Raw genomic sequence first — 17,495 nt, forward strand, 5'->3', positions numbered from 1 at the left:
TACTGTTTATCATCCTCAAACTGATGGCCAGACCGAGCGTACGATTCAAACATCAGAGGATATGTTGCGTGCAATTGTGATGGACTTCAGAATAGGATGGCAAGATGTCTTACCATTGGTTGAATTTTCTTATAATAATAGCTTTCAGACGAGTATCGGTATGGCACCGTTTGAAGCTCTATATGGGAGACGATGTAGATCACCGTTATTCTGGGATGAGATTGGTGAGAAACAATTAACTGGACCTGAAATGATACAGGAAATGAATGATAAGGTTCAGTTGATTCGGCAGCGAATGAAAGCTGCTCAGGATCGTCAAACGAGTTATGCGAACAAACGAAGACGACCCTTGGAATTCCAGAAAGGTGACAGAGTGTTTTTGAAAATATCTCCCTTTAGAGGCACTGTTCGATTCAGCATGCGAGGTAAGTTATCACCTAGATATGTTGGTCCATACGAGATTCTTGATCCAGTTGGTGATCTTGCATATCGATTGGCATTGCCACCAGCTCTATCTGCCATTCACGATGTGTTTCATGTTTCTATGTTGAGGAAATATGAACCCGATCCATCACATGTACTTGCACCTGATGAGGTGCAACTTGATCATTCTCTTTCCAATGTCGAACAACCTATTCGTATTATGGATCGAAAGGAAAAGATATTGCGAAATAAATCGATTCCTCTAGTTCGAGTGCAATGGACACGACATGGTGTTGAAGAGTCGACGTGGGAATTAGAAAGCAAAATGCGAGATTCATATCCGCATTTGTTTGATTCTATGTCATCTGTTCCATTGTATTCAATGTATAATGATCCATTTACTGATTTTAGTTTTTATATGTACTATAACTGGTGACATATATATGTTTGCCAATGTTATGTTTATAGAAATGTTTGAGATTTCGAGGACGAAATCTTTTAAGAGGGGGAGAAATGTGAGACCCCGAGACTAAAATAGCTTTGATGGCATTTTGGTAAATAAGTTGAAAAATATTCAATTTATTTTGATGGCATTTTCGTAAATAAGTTGAAAAATAATGAATTAATTTTAAGGACAAAATGGTAAATAGTGACATATCTTTGTCATATGAAGTCCAAATGATTTGAGATTTGGATATGACATAGAAAACTCAAAGATAGAGAAGTTTTATGTTTTGAGTTTTGGAAAATTTGATTGTTTGACTGATCCGAAGGGATATACCGAAGTTAAAATGTTAAATAGTATATATTATATTATATTATATTATTATTAATATAATATAATAATATAATATAATATAATATTAAAAAAATATTAAAAAAATAAAAAATGAAGATAAATTCGAAAATGTTGAACGGTGGAAGCAATCGTTTCAACTGAGAGAAATGAGGAGAGGAAAAAGATAAGAAATAATAGAGTTTCGGTTTTTTTTTTCGTTGTGCGATTTATCGGTTTATCCAATCGATGAACCGACTTCAGTTTTGAGATCGTTGATATGAGGTCTTCGATTTGAGGTATAAATTTTATAGTTTTGGTGATGTTTGAAATTCGTCGATTTTTGGAATAAATCCGATAAATTGTTAAATAATAATACCAAACAGCCTTTAAAACAAAAACGAAAAAAGAACACCTATATACCATCACAAAAAAAGATTCAGAGAGTGGTCAAACAAATACGATACCATTCGCCTGGATAGTATCAAGAACAATTGCAAGCCTTCCCTCGACACGTTCGTTCATCTTGAGCTCGTACGACATGGCAAACACATCGGCTTCCTTGGATCGCTCAGCAATCAACTTGCCAATGACCCTGCAGGCTTCGTTGTCCGTTAGGGAAGGCAACGTGTTCCTCAGATCCTTGGCGTTCGTGGTTGCGACTGATATGACTTTGCTGGTTCCTCGGTGCATTACTTTGGCATGGACAAAGCGTTTGGAAAAGAATACGTTCAGCAAGAAGGGTCGCATGTACATATCTGTCCTTTGTTTCCATGATTTTCTGTTGGGTTTCTTGGCAGCTTCACCACGGGATCTCCTCGTCCAAGCTGCTTCAACAACAAATCCCTACGTGTACATAGTGAAGGAAATACTTAATCCAAAGAAACTGAGATGTGCATAAACGCTAAATTTTTGGATTACAAAACCTTGTATGAAAGAGATTATCCACATGTATATGCTAGCCCCTATGAACTCAAGAAACCAATTATGAACAGAATAATCTCTTAACAAACCAAATAGAGCCAACTAAGTTAAATTTAATCCGTATGGAACAAAAAAATGAATCTGAATACAGTAAAATCAAACCTGAGAAAGATTGCGAGTTGGAATGAAATGGTGGGCGTCGATTTTGATGTTTGGAAGAGAAGAAGACCACGAAAGAGAGGTGGGTCCTTGTCTTCTACACCCAAAGAGGTCAGAGGAAAGAGGGATAGAGAATGGTGCAGTAGAGGTAGCAGATACGGAAGCCGCCATTCCTCCGACGACGACGGAATTATCTCAGTTCCAGATACAGCCTCGTCGATCGCTCTTTGGCTTTGAACTTTCGAAGCCATTTCTTATCTTGGCAAAATCATATTTTTTTCTAAATAATACTTTAGCTTTTTTGTGCTTTAAATGAGACTGCATTAAAATAAAAAACTGGCAAAAAAATACTAAGCTTAATTTATGATTTAATTAATATTCTTTTTTAAAAATATATGTAACATATTTGTATTGAAGTGTTGAACTGGTAGGTTCGACGAGTTTGTGCTCTACCTGTCTCAATACCCCAAATTACATATAAAATGGTTAAGCTCTTTGGAGGGCAGTCACAGTCCGAAACTATTGGTTGGTGGTAATTCTAAACCCGCAAAAGGTAGCCCCTCAATGGTAGCCTTTGCATACTCGTATTTTGTAATTTCTGTACTTGTAATATATTAGCTTTGAATTATCTTATTTCTTCATATTTTTGGTTGGACGATTTAATTACATAATACATCTCGAGTGTCGGATTCAATATTTTTAATATGTCCGTTGATTTGGAGACTTGAAAGTTATTCGACTTCGGTTATGTTAAAAAAACAATCAGATTTAAATATGTATAGTTTCAATTTACAATTTTAACTTGAATAAAATTTTGTTGACAATTATCATTATTTTCATTATCATGTGAAGATGTTGAGTTTTTTCTAGTAAAATGAGTTAATATACTTCAATTTCACAAAACAATCAAATATATATCTATTATCTATTATTTCTATTATTATTATAAATGTGTTAGTTTTCATTATTTATTTACTAAATAGTCCTCATCTTTTATGTTTGTATTTTGATATCGCTATGATTATTTTGTTATTTGTATATTTAACTTTGACTTTTTTTTTTTCAGTTGGGCAGTTTAATTCTAGAATTACATATCAATGTTCCATCTTTGTATCGCACCACCTTTGACAGCATTTACTAATTCGAAAGTAATATTTTGACTCGAAAATTTTCGGGATGACAGTAACAACCAACGAATGACCTTGTATGGATCATATTTCAATGGAATTTGATGAGTCGATCCACTTATATGTATTGTTTCTACTACTATATCATATTTTTTGTAATTTTGTTATTTGTCAGATATTTATTTAGCTTTGAATTATCTTATTTCTTCATTTTTTATTAAGACGATTTAATTATATAATTACATCTCAAGTCACGAGATTTAATCTTTTTATTATATCTATTGATTTGGAAGTTATACGACTTCGGTTATGTTAAAAAAACCATATTTAAATATATATAGTTTCATTTATAACTTTAAATTAAATAAAATTTTGATGATAATGATCATTATTTTCATTCTCATATGAAAGTTTTGAGTTTTTTTAGTCAAATGAGTTAATATACTTCGATTTCTCAAAACAATCAAAATGGACTAAATTATCTATGTATAATTAATGTGTTTTCTTCATTTTTTACTCATCTACTTTTTATTTGTTGGGTATATAGATTTTTATGTTAATAATGATATATATAACTGTGAGATCTCGAGACTAAAATAGCTTTGATGGCATTTTGGTAAATAAGTTGAAAAATATTCAATTTATTTTGATGGTATTTTCGTAAACAAGTTAAAAAATAATGAATTAATTTTAAAGACAAAATGGTAAATATTGACATATTTTTGTCATATGAAGTCCAAATGATTTGAGATTTGAATATGACATAGAAAACTCAAAGATAGAGAAGTTTCATGTTTTGAGTTTTGAAAAATTTGATTGTTTGACTGATCCGAAGGGATATATCGAAGTTAAAATGTTAAATAGTATATATTATATTTTATTATATTATATTATTATTAATATAATATAATAATACAATATAATATAATATTAAAAAAATATTAAAAAAAATAAAAATTGAAGATAAATTCGAAAATGTTGAACGGTGGAAGCAATCGTTTCAACAGAGAGAAATGAGGAGAGGAAAAAGAGAAGAAATAATAGAGTTTCGATTTTTCTTTTCGGTGTGCGATTTATCAGTTTATCCAATCGATAAACCGACTTCAGTTTTGAGATCGTTGACATGAGGTCTTCGATTTGAGGTATAAATTTTATAGGTTTGGTGATGTTTGAAATTCGTCGATTTTTGGAATAAATCCGATAAATTGTTAAATCATACAGAAACTCAAGATTGTTGAATAGTGTATGATTTTAATGAAAAAGAGATGATTATAGTGATGTTATTTTGAATTATTCTCAATTTATTATAATTAGAGAATTTTAATCATTTGATGGAGATTGAAGAATTATTTGTCGGTTACATATGCGGTAGAATAACTGACAAGAAACTAAGTTTTGAAGTCGGAATTGAATTATGTTCTGATTTTGATTTGATATGAATTTTTGAAGTTTCAAAAGATATTTGAACTCATATTTGTGATTTTGAATTATGTTATTGATGTAGGTAAAGTATTATACTGATATCTTCAAGCTACATCAACTGGAACGAAGAATTGAGGTATGTTGCGACCGGGTAACATACGACAGGTATCTGTATTATATGATATATGATTGGATTGGAATATGTGTCTATATGCCTATTTGTTGATTTGATATGACATACATGACATTATAATTTGAATATCGATGTATAAAATAAATGTTTTGTTAACACACATCATTTTATGCATACATCGATACATAACATGCACGTTGAGCTATGATCCTTGGATACCTTGATATGATTGGATTGGATTCCGGGGTTTGTGAACACAATCGCTATGTCGGTATTATATGACCCGTAAAGCATAGACAATTATGGCCCCATATGATTGGCTATGAGATGTGGGATTTGATGGCGCTTTGCCGACGCTACCATACGTGTATTCCCATATCGGCCGGTGTGCCAGCTCGAGCATTGATTTGATTTGATAGCGATTCGATTGATTCTGACATGTGCTCAGTGGATATGCATTTGACCTGATACCTCCACGACATACATGCATTGCATACCATTTATCATTGTTTAGATATCTGTGGTATATATGATTGGTTGTTCCATACGGAGCTTTGCTCACCCCCAAGGGGGGCTGTTGTTGTCTTTGTGTGTGGACAATGGCAGGTACTCCAGGATATCAGGAGACCGGAGAGGGTACTTCTGGTGGGAGCCACAGCTTGGGCTGAGGTTTATGTTTATGTCTTGTTCCCAGTATGTATGTATATGTATCTATATACCGGGACATGTCCCGAGGATATGAGATGTTTGTATGTGATTGGTTGTGATTACGTGTGGGTATGATTATGAAGTGAGATGAGATACTATTTTTAGTATTAAAATAAAATGACTTGGGCTCATTGTAAAGAAAATTTAAACTCGTTTTCCGCTGTGATTAATTAACCCTAATCAGATTGCATTGTAATAACGATTAGGAGCTAAGGACTAGACATGTCAAAACGGGTTGACGGGGCGGGCCAGACCGCAACCCGCCGCAACCCGCCATTAGGCGGGGCGGGGCGGGCCAGCCCGCATTTTGGCGGGCCTCTAAATTGTCAACCCAGCCCAACCCACCTTGGGCTGCGGGTTAGGCGGGCCGGCCCGCTTATTTTTTTAAAAAAAAAATTCTACAGAGTATCGCAGTAAACATAGAAGAAAAATATATTTCAGTCAAATAGTTTCATAAAATATTTAAAAAAATTGAAATAAGAAATTAAGAAAGCATACAACATAATCCATAAAAAGTAAAGTATTTAAACCAAACATGAAGATTGAGAATGGAAGAGAACATAAAGTCGAGGAAAGAGACGGTTGTAAATTTTAAAAAAATATTATGTCTTCAACAATACAAATAATTAGCAAACCTCCGCTGGATCCACAAAATTTCACTGCAACTCATCGGACTTCAAACGAAACCGCTCTTGGGTTCACAAACAACTGTTATGCTTAATAATTATTTTAAGATTCATGAATAAAATTTACAGGAATTTCTTCCCTTTTGTTTTCTTTATGTATATCTGTAAATTTCTCTCTTTTTATTTTCTTTATGTATATTTGTTCTAACAGTAAATTATCAATATATTTGTTCTAAGGCATGGGAGCGCATAAAACTTATTCCAATTTTTATATAAAACTTAAAACTTAAAAATATAAAAATTTATCCTAATTTGGCGGGCCAGCCCGCCCCGTTTGGGCTCGACCCGTCTAGACCCGCAACCCAAACGGGCTCAACCCATTTGGCCCACCTCCAAACGGGCTGCTATTTTATCAACCCAACCCGTTCAATTTTTATGGCGGGGCGGGCCGACCCGACGGGCCTAACCCATTTTGACAAGTCTACTAAGGACCCCACAATAACTTTTTTATATCAAAATTGAATCAGGAAGTTACATTCACATGCATTATATTTTGTCGAATTTATCATAAACAATAAATTTATCCTTAATATATATGTCTTCTTTTTATTTTATTTTGTGTATTTCGTTAAATTGTTCAGGAATTCAATATAATATTGCCATTTAGATTCGAGTCAACTAAAATATAATGTCATTTAAATTAAATATATTCAAGGTAAATTATTTATTAAAAAAATTTAATTTCCATAATTCACAAAATTTTTAATTAATACACTTACTAAGAAGTACATTTTTTTTTTAAAATCGTATTTTAACTTCATTCGGATATGTGATATTTTTTTGACAAAAATTTGCTTAATTTTTTTATGTAACTAACGCATGTTGTTCTTCTTGTATATTCGATTATGTTTTTTCCAAGAATTCTTGGTTATAAATATACCTACATGCTGCCGTTAATCCATGACATTACATTGACCAAAGTTATAAGAGGTTTGACACCAAATTTTAACGAAGAATTCCTTGAAATATGGTATAGCTATACCAACCTCATGAACAATGTCAGGCCTATAATCACTTCTGTCTGAGTTATGTTTTTTCATAAAACCAGAATGCACATCTAGATTAATTATCTGATAGCTCTGAATCAATGAAAATAGAAACAAATGAGAAAATTCTGTTCATATAAAAACTTGGACAATCCTCCTTTTGAGTTAGTTTTGGAGTTGAGATAAGTTCAAATTTCAATATTTAACGTGGCATCAGAACTTACAATTCACACTTCAAATATTTATTTTTGGGAATAAGGTGAGTGTGTTAGTTGTCTATTACATATAAAAACTTGGATAATTCCTTTCTTTGAATCAGTTTTTTGAGTTGAATTAGATCAAAATTTTAATCTTTCCCCAAGTGTCATTCTCTGCCAATAATTTCTACCCATGAGAAAGCCTTTAGCGTAGCGACACGCACCAAATTGTATTGTATGTACAGATGCGTGTGTGAATATATGGGTTGGAGAAGTTGACTTTTGAGGATGGGCTTTTATTTCTTGGGAATTAAATTATATCATAGGTAATAAATAACCAGCCTTCTTATTCGAACACCTTTGAAGTCCGGTGAATAAATTATGATGAAAATTGTAATTGTAATTCTTTCTCAGAGTCGTGATTGTTTTTTGAATTATTTTTTCTTTTTAGTATATATGGCTCTGTGACCTTTTTTACCATATAACATACTACAAATGAAGTACATCACACACAAATCTATACCTATATACGTACTTTTTAGATAGCACACAACTCTATATCTATTGCTATCTATATCTATATCTAGCCACATAAAAGTGAGAATAAAACAACAAAATACAAAGTAAATATACATTTCTGTTATGTTGGTGGACATTTTATTTCAAGGAATCCTTTTCTTGAAATGAAAGTTTAGCCATTCCCGGAAAGAAAAAGTGGTGTTGCCACGAAATTTCACCCGTACTGATTTCTTGGATCCGTCCCTGCTAAACTCCAAATCTTTACTCACATTACTATACCCGGCGCTCTCCAAATCATCAAGCAAAGGCAGTACTGCACTGCCTTTTGATTCCACATTCTTTATCCAACCACGCAGAAGATAATTCACCACCTGCAAATCAAACAACTACAAACTTGATTTATCCACATAAATGAACTCCTACATAACATAGGTAGACGACGTACCTCCGGAACTTCATCATGAGGACAGTGACCAGCTGGACTCATTTCGTAATATGGAGCATCCGGTAACGCCCCTTTCACCTGCAAACCCCAAACCGGTCTCACCCAAGGATCTTCCTTTCCATACATCAGACAAACCGGTATATTCTCAATTCGACACCTATTCACATCAAATCCACAAGGCTAAATCATATCATATAAACATGAGATATATGTAAGGTTTTTTATCTGATCAAGAACCAACCTAGCTAAAGTTTCTTTGAAAGAAAGCTTTGCCTGAGGAGCAAACATTATCGAGACAAATGATGCAGCTGCGGCAGGATGCTGTGTCGTTTCGATTATACGAGAAAACACATCATCAACGTTTGTCAAGTGATCTGCATATACTTGCTTCAATATTTCAGCAATACTTTTTGGGTCGCTAATTTTTTGCCATCTAGAACAAAAAAGGATTCCAAAGTTTAAAAGGTTATTAAACAAAAAAGCAATATGTTTTGATTCATTAAAATGAGCACAGAAGCTTCTCTTCCAACTGTCACGATAACCCAAAAGACCAAAGTATGAAACATTTCACAATTTAACGTCTTTTTTGCATATAAAATTACATATTAGAGTGCATTGCAGTAGATACTAAGATAGCAAAGAAAAGTTGGCTCACAGAACTTACACAATATCTACTAGCTTCCTGACATTGGAAGGGAGAGGAAATGTTCCTGCCCAGGGAAAGAGTCTCGAAAATCTTGGATATCTTGCAGGATTTGGGAGAAATCCCCAAAAAGGAGTTGCATTGAGCAAGATCACACCTTTCACCAGCTCAGGGTGGCTTGCCGCAAAATAGAGTGCCACAAAGCCTCCAAGTGAATTTCCCACGAGATAAACAGGTTCTTTAATCACCTGCAGTAGCATCATATTATACAGTCATTTATCTCTACAACAGATTGCTCTGATGAATATCTACCACAAATACCATTCGAAATTGAGCAATCATGATTATAAAAAAGTTAAGATTTTTTAAACTCAAGTATTCAATGAGTTTAAATTCAAAGATGCCATCAATTCATGTTCCGCGTCTGAGTCATTCATACTAAAGCCCTGAAGGTCTAGATTGAGTGCCCAAAGTGACCAATAAAGAATTAACAGCAAAATATAAATAATACGGGCAATTAAGTTTATCAGAGCCTAATCAATCTTCGAATGTTAATAAAAATAAATAAATTTCCGGTAATAAGACGATGAAAGCAAGATAGAAACTTCATTGGAGAAAAAGTGCAGAGGTAATCAAGGAAAAGGATCTGGCAAAGAGTCGGGAGAAAAACAGGCAGCCAAATCTTAAGAAAAGGCTAATGAAAAAATAACGGCGGTGTGATGCATAACTAGTGTAACCTCAGCAATTAAAAATTAAACTAATGGCGAGTTCAAAAGGAGTCATCAGGAATATAGAAGTGTCTCTCACACAAATATAGTCAATTAAAAAAATCACATTCACATGAATGGCACATCACTAATTGAATGTCAAGAAAAGTATTTGCAACGCACAAATGAAACCGTTAGGAAAGATGAAGGGCTGGAAGTAGTTTATCATTTAAAGATACTTGTTAAAAATACCTAAAAAAACTCCGATATCAAACTGAGTAAATAGTTTCACTCTTATCTGTTTCATCAACATTGAGGGAATACCTACATATGTCGTGCATAAAGTTTCAAGGTACCTCTTCAATAAAATAGCGAACTTGGTCTCTCCACAAGTCAACGGAATAAACTAAATCTTTCGCCCAAGTTTCAGTTTCATCTCCAAAACCCCAAGCGTTACTTTCTCCGTCTAACGCAGATTTACTTCCAGCATTAGACCTAAATGTTGGATCTTGCAATGGTAAAGATTTTCCCTGACCCAGAAAATCTAGCGCCCATGCTCTATGGTCATGGCCAAGATCTTTAAGCTGCTTTTCATAGTGAAACGAGCCCACACCAAAGCCAGGAAGGAAAAGCACCGGTGGTGAATTTACATTCTCAGACCCTGAAGTTTCATAATGAACATTTAAATTTGGCTTCCATTCCCAAAAACAGCTGCTAATGGGAGAGACCTTATTGCCATTCTCATTATCCGGCAAACTAGGAATCAAGACCTTTGGTATTGACTGGCCATTACCAGTCACAATAATTTCACCTTCTTCACCAGAAAGCACATAAGAGTTATTAGTTTCAGTTAAGACATGAGTGTTAGCATGTTTACGTCTTTTTATAGAGCAAACTGTTTTAGAAGGCCAGCACTGGACAATTCTCTTTGATTTCAGATTATGCATGCGAGAATATCTTGAAGGTTTGCATGTCGATTTAAGTACAACCCAAAAAATCCCTTTTTCTCTTACAATAGGATACGCTTGGGAAGGTGAATTTAAGCCCGATACACCACATTTGAGATTTGCAATGTAATGGCGTTGTGATGTATGGCAAGAAAGAATTTCCATCATCAAAGTTAGCTGTCTGAGATAAGCAAATGAATGATAAGTCAGCACAACTTAGCTACTACACATCCCACAACAAAGACACTACAAAGATAAAGCTTACATTGCAGTGCACCACAATTATAGCAGATCTTATGTTCATTCTCATTTCCAAAAAAAATAAATCCCTTTCAATTCACATTAGGACTCGATGTACTCTTTCATTTCTTCTAGTGAATCAAAAGGCTTCAAGGGGCCAGAAATTACCAGCATTTCTTATTTATGGAACGAATCAACAAAATTGGATTCAACTTGAAAAAAACAATGTTTTCTAAACGAGGATTCATCCCCGATTTCAGGTGAATAAGGTCGATGTTTACTTCAAGAATCTCTCTCTCATTCTTTTCCTTTTTTTACTTCCTTCTGAAACAAACTTCAAGAATCTCTGATGTTTACTATTTAGTAAAATTGCATTTAAATTCTTGCTTACCATGACGCTATCCATCGAGCCAACAGTCTGGCGTATACTCTCATAGGCTTAACACAAACGTTACATTAATTAAAGTAAAGCTTCTTCTGATAATTAAAAAAGAAAAAAGAAATCACCAGCTCATGAAAGCAACAAGTTATGCCCACCAAACGAATATTACAGAATTTGACCGTGATTAAACAAAAGCCATGCCGAACCTATCCATCCATCTAATCTAAAAGAATAAAAACACGATCTTTACCTGTTTTATGGAAGCCCGGAGTAAACTTCCCAGATTTCAGGAGAGACTTAACCAAACTAATAATAATAAATGCAGGGGTTATTCCACAAGACTCGAGAAGGAGAGATTTGGGTTTGTTTTTCTTTTAAGTTGAAGAGTCAAATTCTCCAAAAAAAGAAAAGGTAGTACACGCAATGATATGTGGACACCGTCGGCCGACAAATTACACGTGTCAAATATATTTACCAATTAATTAATTAATCTTAAAAAAAATTCATTCTATAATTCTGTTGCTGGCCGGCTGCCGACCATCTTATTGCGAGGCAGCGGCTACTCTCAAGAACATTCAAATCGGTTAAACGCTATCAACCCACTTGTAATCCAATCTTTTCTTCTGCAAAACCAAAACCATTGAGATGGGTTGTGTATCTCATCCTGTCATCCAACTAATTTCTCAAAACATACGTCGGCATTACCAACGATTTTTCTCGCCGGTAAATGCCTTTATTGTTCCATACATGACTTTTTATTACGTGGGTTTCGGTTTAATTTGATGAAGAAAGATAAAAAAAACAAATATCGAGTCGGCGCTTTGCCAAACATTTGGTTTTGTTGAATGCAAGCCATCACTTGAAAATTTGTTCTTTCGCATTTCTTTTCGCTTTATCGTTTCTAAGTTGTCAGAGTAAGTAGTGTGTGTGGAACATCTAGAAGCTCACCATATAATTAGGATAATCATAGAAGATAATTACTCAGATTTGTTATGTAATCTTTCTGTTATTTTATATTAGTTAGAGTTTCTTCTTGTTAGTTAGTTTGTTATTAGGTTGCTACTACTCCTATATTTAAGGAGTTTTAGTTGTATATTTACGGGGTTGATCAATGAGAAAAGCTGTCAATTCCTCATCTCTATTTTCCCACATGGTATCAGAGCCTGTAACACCATCTTCACGTTATGGCCACCTCACCTTTACCAGTTATCTCTGCTGCTTCAGCGTCAGATTCTTTTACCAGTTTCATCACACATCACATGCTTAATGGCCAAAACTACTTAGCATGGTCCAGATCAGTTTTGATGTTTGTGAGTGGTAAAGGCAAGGACGACTACCTGATTGGAATAATTCAAGCTCCAGAAGTAGACGATCCAGGCTATAGAGTATGGAAGACCAATAACAACATGGTAAAAACATGGCTCATCAGCTCCATGACCACTGATATCGGTGAAGGATTTCTGATGTATGACACTGCAGCAGAGATATGGGATCACGCAAGAACAACATACTCCAACATCGATAACACGTCTGAGCTCTTCGAGATAGAGAGCAGCCTTCATGACCTCCGACAAGGCGATTCCTCAGTCACTCACTACTACACCTCCCTTGTTCGACTTTGGCAGAAACTAGACCTCTACGATCAACACAAGTGGACATGCCCTACAGATGCCCATCTCTATAACAAAATCATTGAGACCAAGCGTGTGTTCAAGATGTTATCCGGACTGAATAATGAGCTTGATGATGTCAGGGGCCGTATTCTCGGTATCAAGCCATTACCGTCACTTGAAGAAGCATTCTCATCTGTTCGACATTTAGAAAGTCGGCGGAAAGTCATGATGGGCGAGACACCATTGTCATCTTCAACCCCTGTGGAGGCATTGGCGATGTACTCATCGGACTCCAACCAGCCATTTGCGGCAAAAGCTACATCTGACAATAAACCACGAAAGCCACGTCCGTATTGCGATCATTGCCGGAAGCTCGGACATACTCGTGAGACGTGTTGGAAAATTCATGGAAAGCCACCCTACCATTCTAGTGATCCAGAAAGCAAGGCCAACACTGCAACCTTAAGCCCACCATCACCTTCCAATTTATTTAGTAAGGAGCTGCTTGATCTTCTTCACAGCATCATCCTCCAGCCCATAAATCACCGCCAGCAGGCTCAAGCAATGTAGCACAACGAGGTAACACTTCTCAAGCTCTTCATGTCCAGGCTGCTCAATTGTCCTGGATTGTCGATTCTGGTGCGTCAGATCACATGACTGGTAACAAATCCTTATTCACATCCTATTCACCATGTGACCATCCTATCTCCATTATGATCGCCGATGGTACACATTCCATGGTAGAAGGAATTGGATCAGTTACCGTCACTCCAAAGTTGAAACTTGATAACGTGTTTTATATTCCAAAACTCCAGTGCAATTTGCTCTCCGTCCATAGAATTAATAAGGACCTGAAATGTCTCACAACATTTGATGATCATTCTTGTTTATTTCAGGCTCTGGGCTCGGTGACGATGATTGGATGTGCTAAACTGTGTTCTGGACTCTACATCATCAACACTAACAACCCCACTGCACCTCCACAATGCTCTCTCGCATCTTCACATAATATTTCTAGTTTTCAGGACAGCAACCATAGTGATATCCTATTACTTCACTATCAGTTAGGCCATCCCAATTTCGTGTATCTGAAAAAAAAATTTCCCTCATTATTTATTAATAAAGATGTCACTACATTTTCATGTGATATTTGTCAACTGTCAAAACATACTCGCAACTCGTACCCACCTCGTCCATACAAGGCATCTAAACCATTCACCATGATTCATTGTGACATTTGGGGAGCGTCTAAAGTTGCAAATATTACCGGATCTCGATGGTTCTTATTATTTGTTGATGATCATACTCGGCTCTGTTGGGTGTACCTTATGACAAACAAATCCGAGGCGGCTTCATTATTTCAACAATTCCATGCCATGATATTAACCCAATTCCATGCTAATATTCAGATATTCCACTCTGATAATGCTGGAGAATTTTTCAATCACGAACTTGGGCACTACTTCAAGTCCCATGGAATCGTGCACACAAGTTCTTGTGTTCAAACTCTCCAACAAAACGGCATTGCTGAGAGGAAGAATCGACATCTTCTTGAGGTTGCACGTTCACTCATGTTCAACTCAAATGTACCAAAATTCTATTGTGGGGAAGCAGTACTTACGGCTACATATCTTATAAATCGCATGCCATCTCGTATCCTCAACTACAATAGCCCGACACAAGCCCTCTTATCTGCCTATCCTCACACTCGCCTTATATCCTACCTTCCACCTAAAGTGTTTGGTTGCTCAGCCTATGTTCATCTTTACAATCAGAATAAGCTCGATCCCAAGTCTCTTAAGTGCATATTTATTGGTTACTCATCCACACAAAAAGGGTATAAGTGCTACTCTCCACACACTAAAAAATTCTACACCACTATGGATGTCACTTTCCAGGAGAAACAACCCTTCTATTCTTCCAATACTGCCATTCGGGGGGAGCATGTTCCTAGTGAATCCCAGACATCCCAGTACTTGCTCCTGAATGATCAGTCGACACCACTTGAATTTCCCCATGAAGTCCAACAAGAGAACACACACCAACACATCCATGACTCTACTTCGGCTTCAGAACCTGTAACCGAACAAGGTAATATTCTTACTCATGATGAAACTCCTGTTTTTAATCAAATTAACCAGGACTTACCCATTGCCGTGAGAAAACCATCTCGAGATTGTGGCCCCTATCGTATGCAAGATTTTATCTACTATGGGAATCTATCTACAAGTTACAAGGCATTTGTCGCAAATCTTGATCAGATTCAAATACCTACCTCTGTAGAGGATGCTCTCAAAGTACCAGAATGGAAGACTGCAACTTATGAGGAGATCCATGCTCTAGAGAAAAATAAAACCTGGGAAATTACAGAGTTACCGTCGGGAAAGAAAACGGTGGGATGCAGATGGCTATTCACCGTCAAATATAATGCAGATGGGTCAGTTGAGAGGCTTAAAGCACGTTTGGTGGCAAAAGGATTCACTCAAGCCTACGGGGTTGATTATGGTGAAACCTTCGCACCAGTGGCTAAACTTAACACAATCAGAGTTCTCTTATCTCTTGCTGCTAACCTTGACTGGCCATTGTTTCAACTCGACATCAAGAATGCCTTCCTCAATGGTGACCTAGAGGAAGAGGTATACATGAGCATACCACCGGGTTTCAATAACGGGTTAAATCCCAACAAAGTTTGCAAACTCAAGAAATCATTATATGGTTTGAAACAATCTCCTCGAGCATGGTTTGGTAAAGTCACTCGAGTTCTCAAACGACAGTTTTATCATCCAAGCCACGCCGACCATACCTTGTTTACAAAACACTCTTCTCATGGGAAATGTACGATACTGAGTGTGTATGTAGACGATATAATAATTACTGGAGACGACGTGGAAGAAATAAAACGACTGAAAGAATTATTGTCTACTGAATTTGAAGTCAAAGACTTAGGACAGCTGAAATTCTTTCTTGGGATGGAAGTAGCACGCTCAAAGAATGGAATATCAGTGGCACAACGAAAGTACACCCTTGACTTACTCAAGGAAGCTGGAATGCTTGGATGCAAACCTGTGGATATTCCCATGGACCCAAACCTCAAGTTACGGCCAAGAACAACTGAGCAAACCGCCGATAAGGGGAGATTCCAAAGACTAGTAGGAAAATTGATCTACTTGGCTCATACCCGACCTGATATCACATTCGCTGTAAGCATGGTCAGCAGGTTCATGAATGACCCCTCAGAGATACACATGCAAGCCGTAATGCGCATTCTCCGATACTTAAAAGCTTCCCCAGGATCAGGAATTTTATTTAGAAAGACTCCCAGCCGACATATAGATATTTACACAGATGCTGATTACGGTGGTTCGGTCTCCGATCGAAGATCCACTTCCAGAATGTGCACATATGTGTGGGGCAATCTAGTTACATGGCGAAGCAAGAAACAATCGGTCGTCGCTAGGAGTAGTGCTGAAGCAGAGTTGAGATCACTTGCACATGGAGTTGGTGAGGGAATTTGGCTTGAGCGGCTGCTTCGAGACCTACAAATCAGTGTTGATGGCCCAATTAGGATGCTATGTGATAATCAAGCATCCATCAGCATGTCCCAGGATCCAGTGCATCATGACAGGACTAAACACATCGAGATTGACCGACACTTCATAAGTGAGAAAGTAGAGGCAAAGACTATTTCCATGAACTATGTATCATCTCAAAATCAGTTGGCGGATATTCTTACAAAACCCCTCTCTCGACCAAGCTTTCTAGACATATGTAACAAGCTCAATCTTCTTAATATCTATGTCCGAGCTTGAGGGGGACTGTGGAACATCTAGAAGCTCACCATATAATTAGGATAATCATAGAAGATAATTACTCAGATTTGTTATGTAATCTTTCTGTTATTTTCCCTTAGTTAGAGTTTCTTCTTGTTAGTTAGTTTGTTATTAGGTTGTTACTACTCCTATGTTTAAGGAGTTTTAGTTGTATATTTACGGGGTTGATCAATGAGAAAAGCTGTCAATTCCTCATCTCTATTTTCCCACAGTGTGTGTCTGCTGCATTCCGCTTATGTTTGCCTTTTTAGTAGTGTTTTTTTTAAATTTTTTTGCCTCCATGTACTTCTCACTCACATTTACTACAGCTTGAAGCAACATAATGGTGAGCTAAGGATTTGTGCATGTGTTATACAAGGATTTCGAAATAATTAATCCTCCCATTAAATTTTGGTTGCATAAGTTCGTTAATTTTATGCATCATGGTAGTGTGTGGTGAACACTATTTGCAAGTCGGTATTCTCATGCACGATCTTCCTCCTTTTGTTACAGCTCTCCGGCTATTATATAACCAATATTGTTCTTTTTCTGTAGATGCTTGAGGCTAATTCAAAACCCTGGCCTTTTTTGCCATAACCAAATATATATTTGCATGTTTAGACCTCAGAAGCAAAATGGTTTTAGCAGTG

The 17,495-nt window shown here is 36.3% G+C and overlaps 3 protein-coding genes across 3 annotated transcripts; 1 reads left to right on the forward strand and 2 right to left on the reverse strand.

Moving 5' to 3' along the window:
• Nucleotides 1-1,561: 1,561 nt before the first annotated feature.
• LOC140824851 (uncharacterized) lies at nucleotides 1,562-2,493 on the reverse strand. The gene is made up of 2 exons (XM_073186397.1): nucleotides 2,285-2,493; nucleotides 1,562-2,044 (listed from the first exon to the last, which is right to left on the reverse strand). Exons 1-2 carry the CDS (start codon nucleotides 2,450-2,452, stop codon nucleotides 1,649-1,651), a joined length of 564 nt encoding a protein of 187 aa, XP_073042498.1. The 5' UTR covers nucleotides 2,453-2,493; the 3' UTR covers nucleotides 1,562-1,648.
• A 5,641-nt stretch (nucleotides 2,494-8,134) lies between these two features.
• On the reverse strand, nucleotides 8,135-11,814 carry LOC140823952 (pheophytinase, chloroplastic-like). The gene is made up of 6 exons (XM_073185555.1): nucleotides 11,674-11,814; nucleotides 10,211-10,982; nucleotides 9,169-9,395; nucleotides 8,746-8,937; nucleotides 8,505-8,661; nucleotides 8,135-8,430 (listed from the first exon to the last, which is right to left on the reverse strand). The coding sequence occupies exons 2-6, from the start codon at nucleotides 10,967-10,969 to the stop codon at nucleotides 8,203-8,205; spliced, it is 1,563 nt and encodes a 520-aa protein (XP_073041656.1). The 5' UTR covers nucleotides 10,970-10,982; nucleotides 11,674-11,814; the 3' UTR covers nucleotides 8,135-8,202.
• A 793-nt stretch (nucleotides 11,815-12,607) lies between these two features.
• Nucleotides 12,608-13,606, forward strand: LOC140824407 (uncharacterized). Its single transcript, XM_073185998.1, has one exon. The coding sequence runs from the start codon at nucleotides 12,608-12,610 to the stop codon at nucleotides 13,604-13,606; it is 999 nt and encodes a 332-aa protein (XP_073042099.1).
• The last annotated feature ends 3,889 nt before the right edge of the window (nucleotides 13,607-17,495 follow it).

Source organism: Primulina eburnea, chromosome 2 (genome assembly GCF_022965805.1).
Source record: "Primulina eburnea isolate SZY01 chromosome 2, ASM2296580v1, whole genome shotgun sequence".
Taxonomy (NCBI): domain Eukaryota; kingdom Viridiplantae; phylum Streptophyta; class Magnoliopsida; order Lamiales; family Gesneriaceae; genus Primulina; species Primulina eburnea.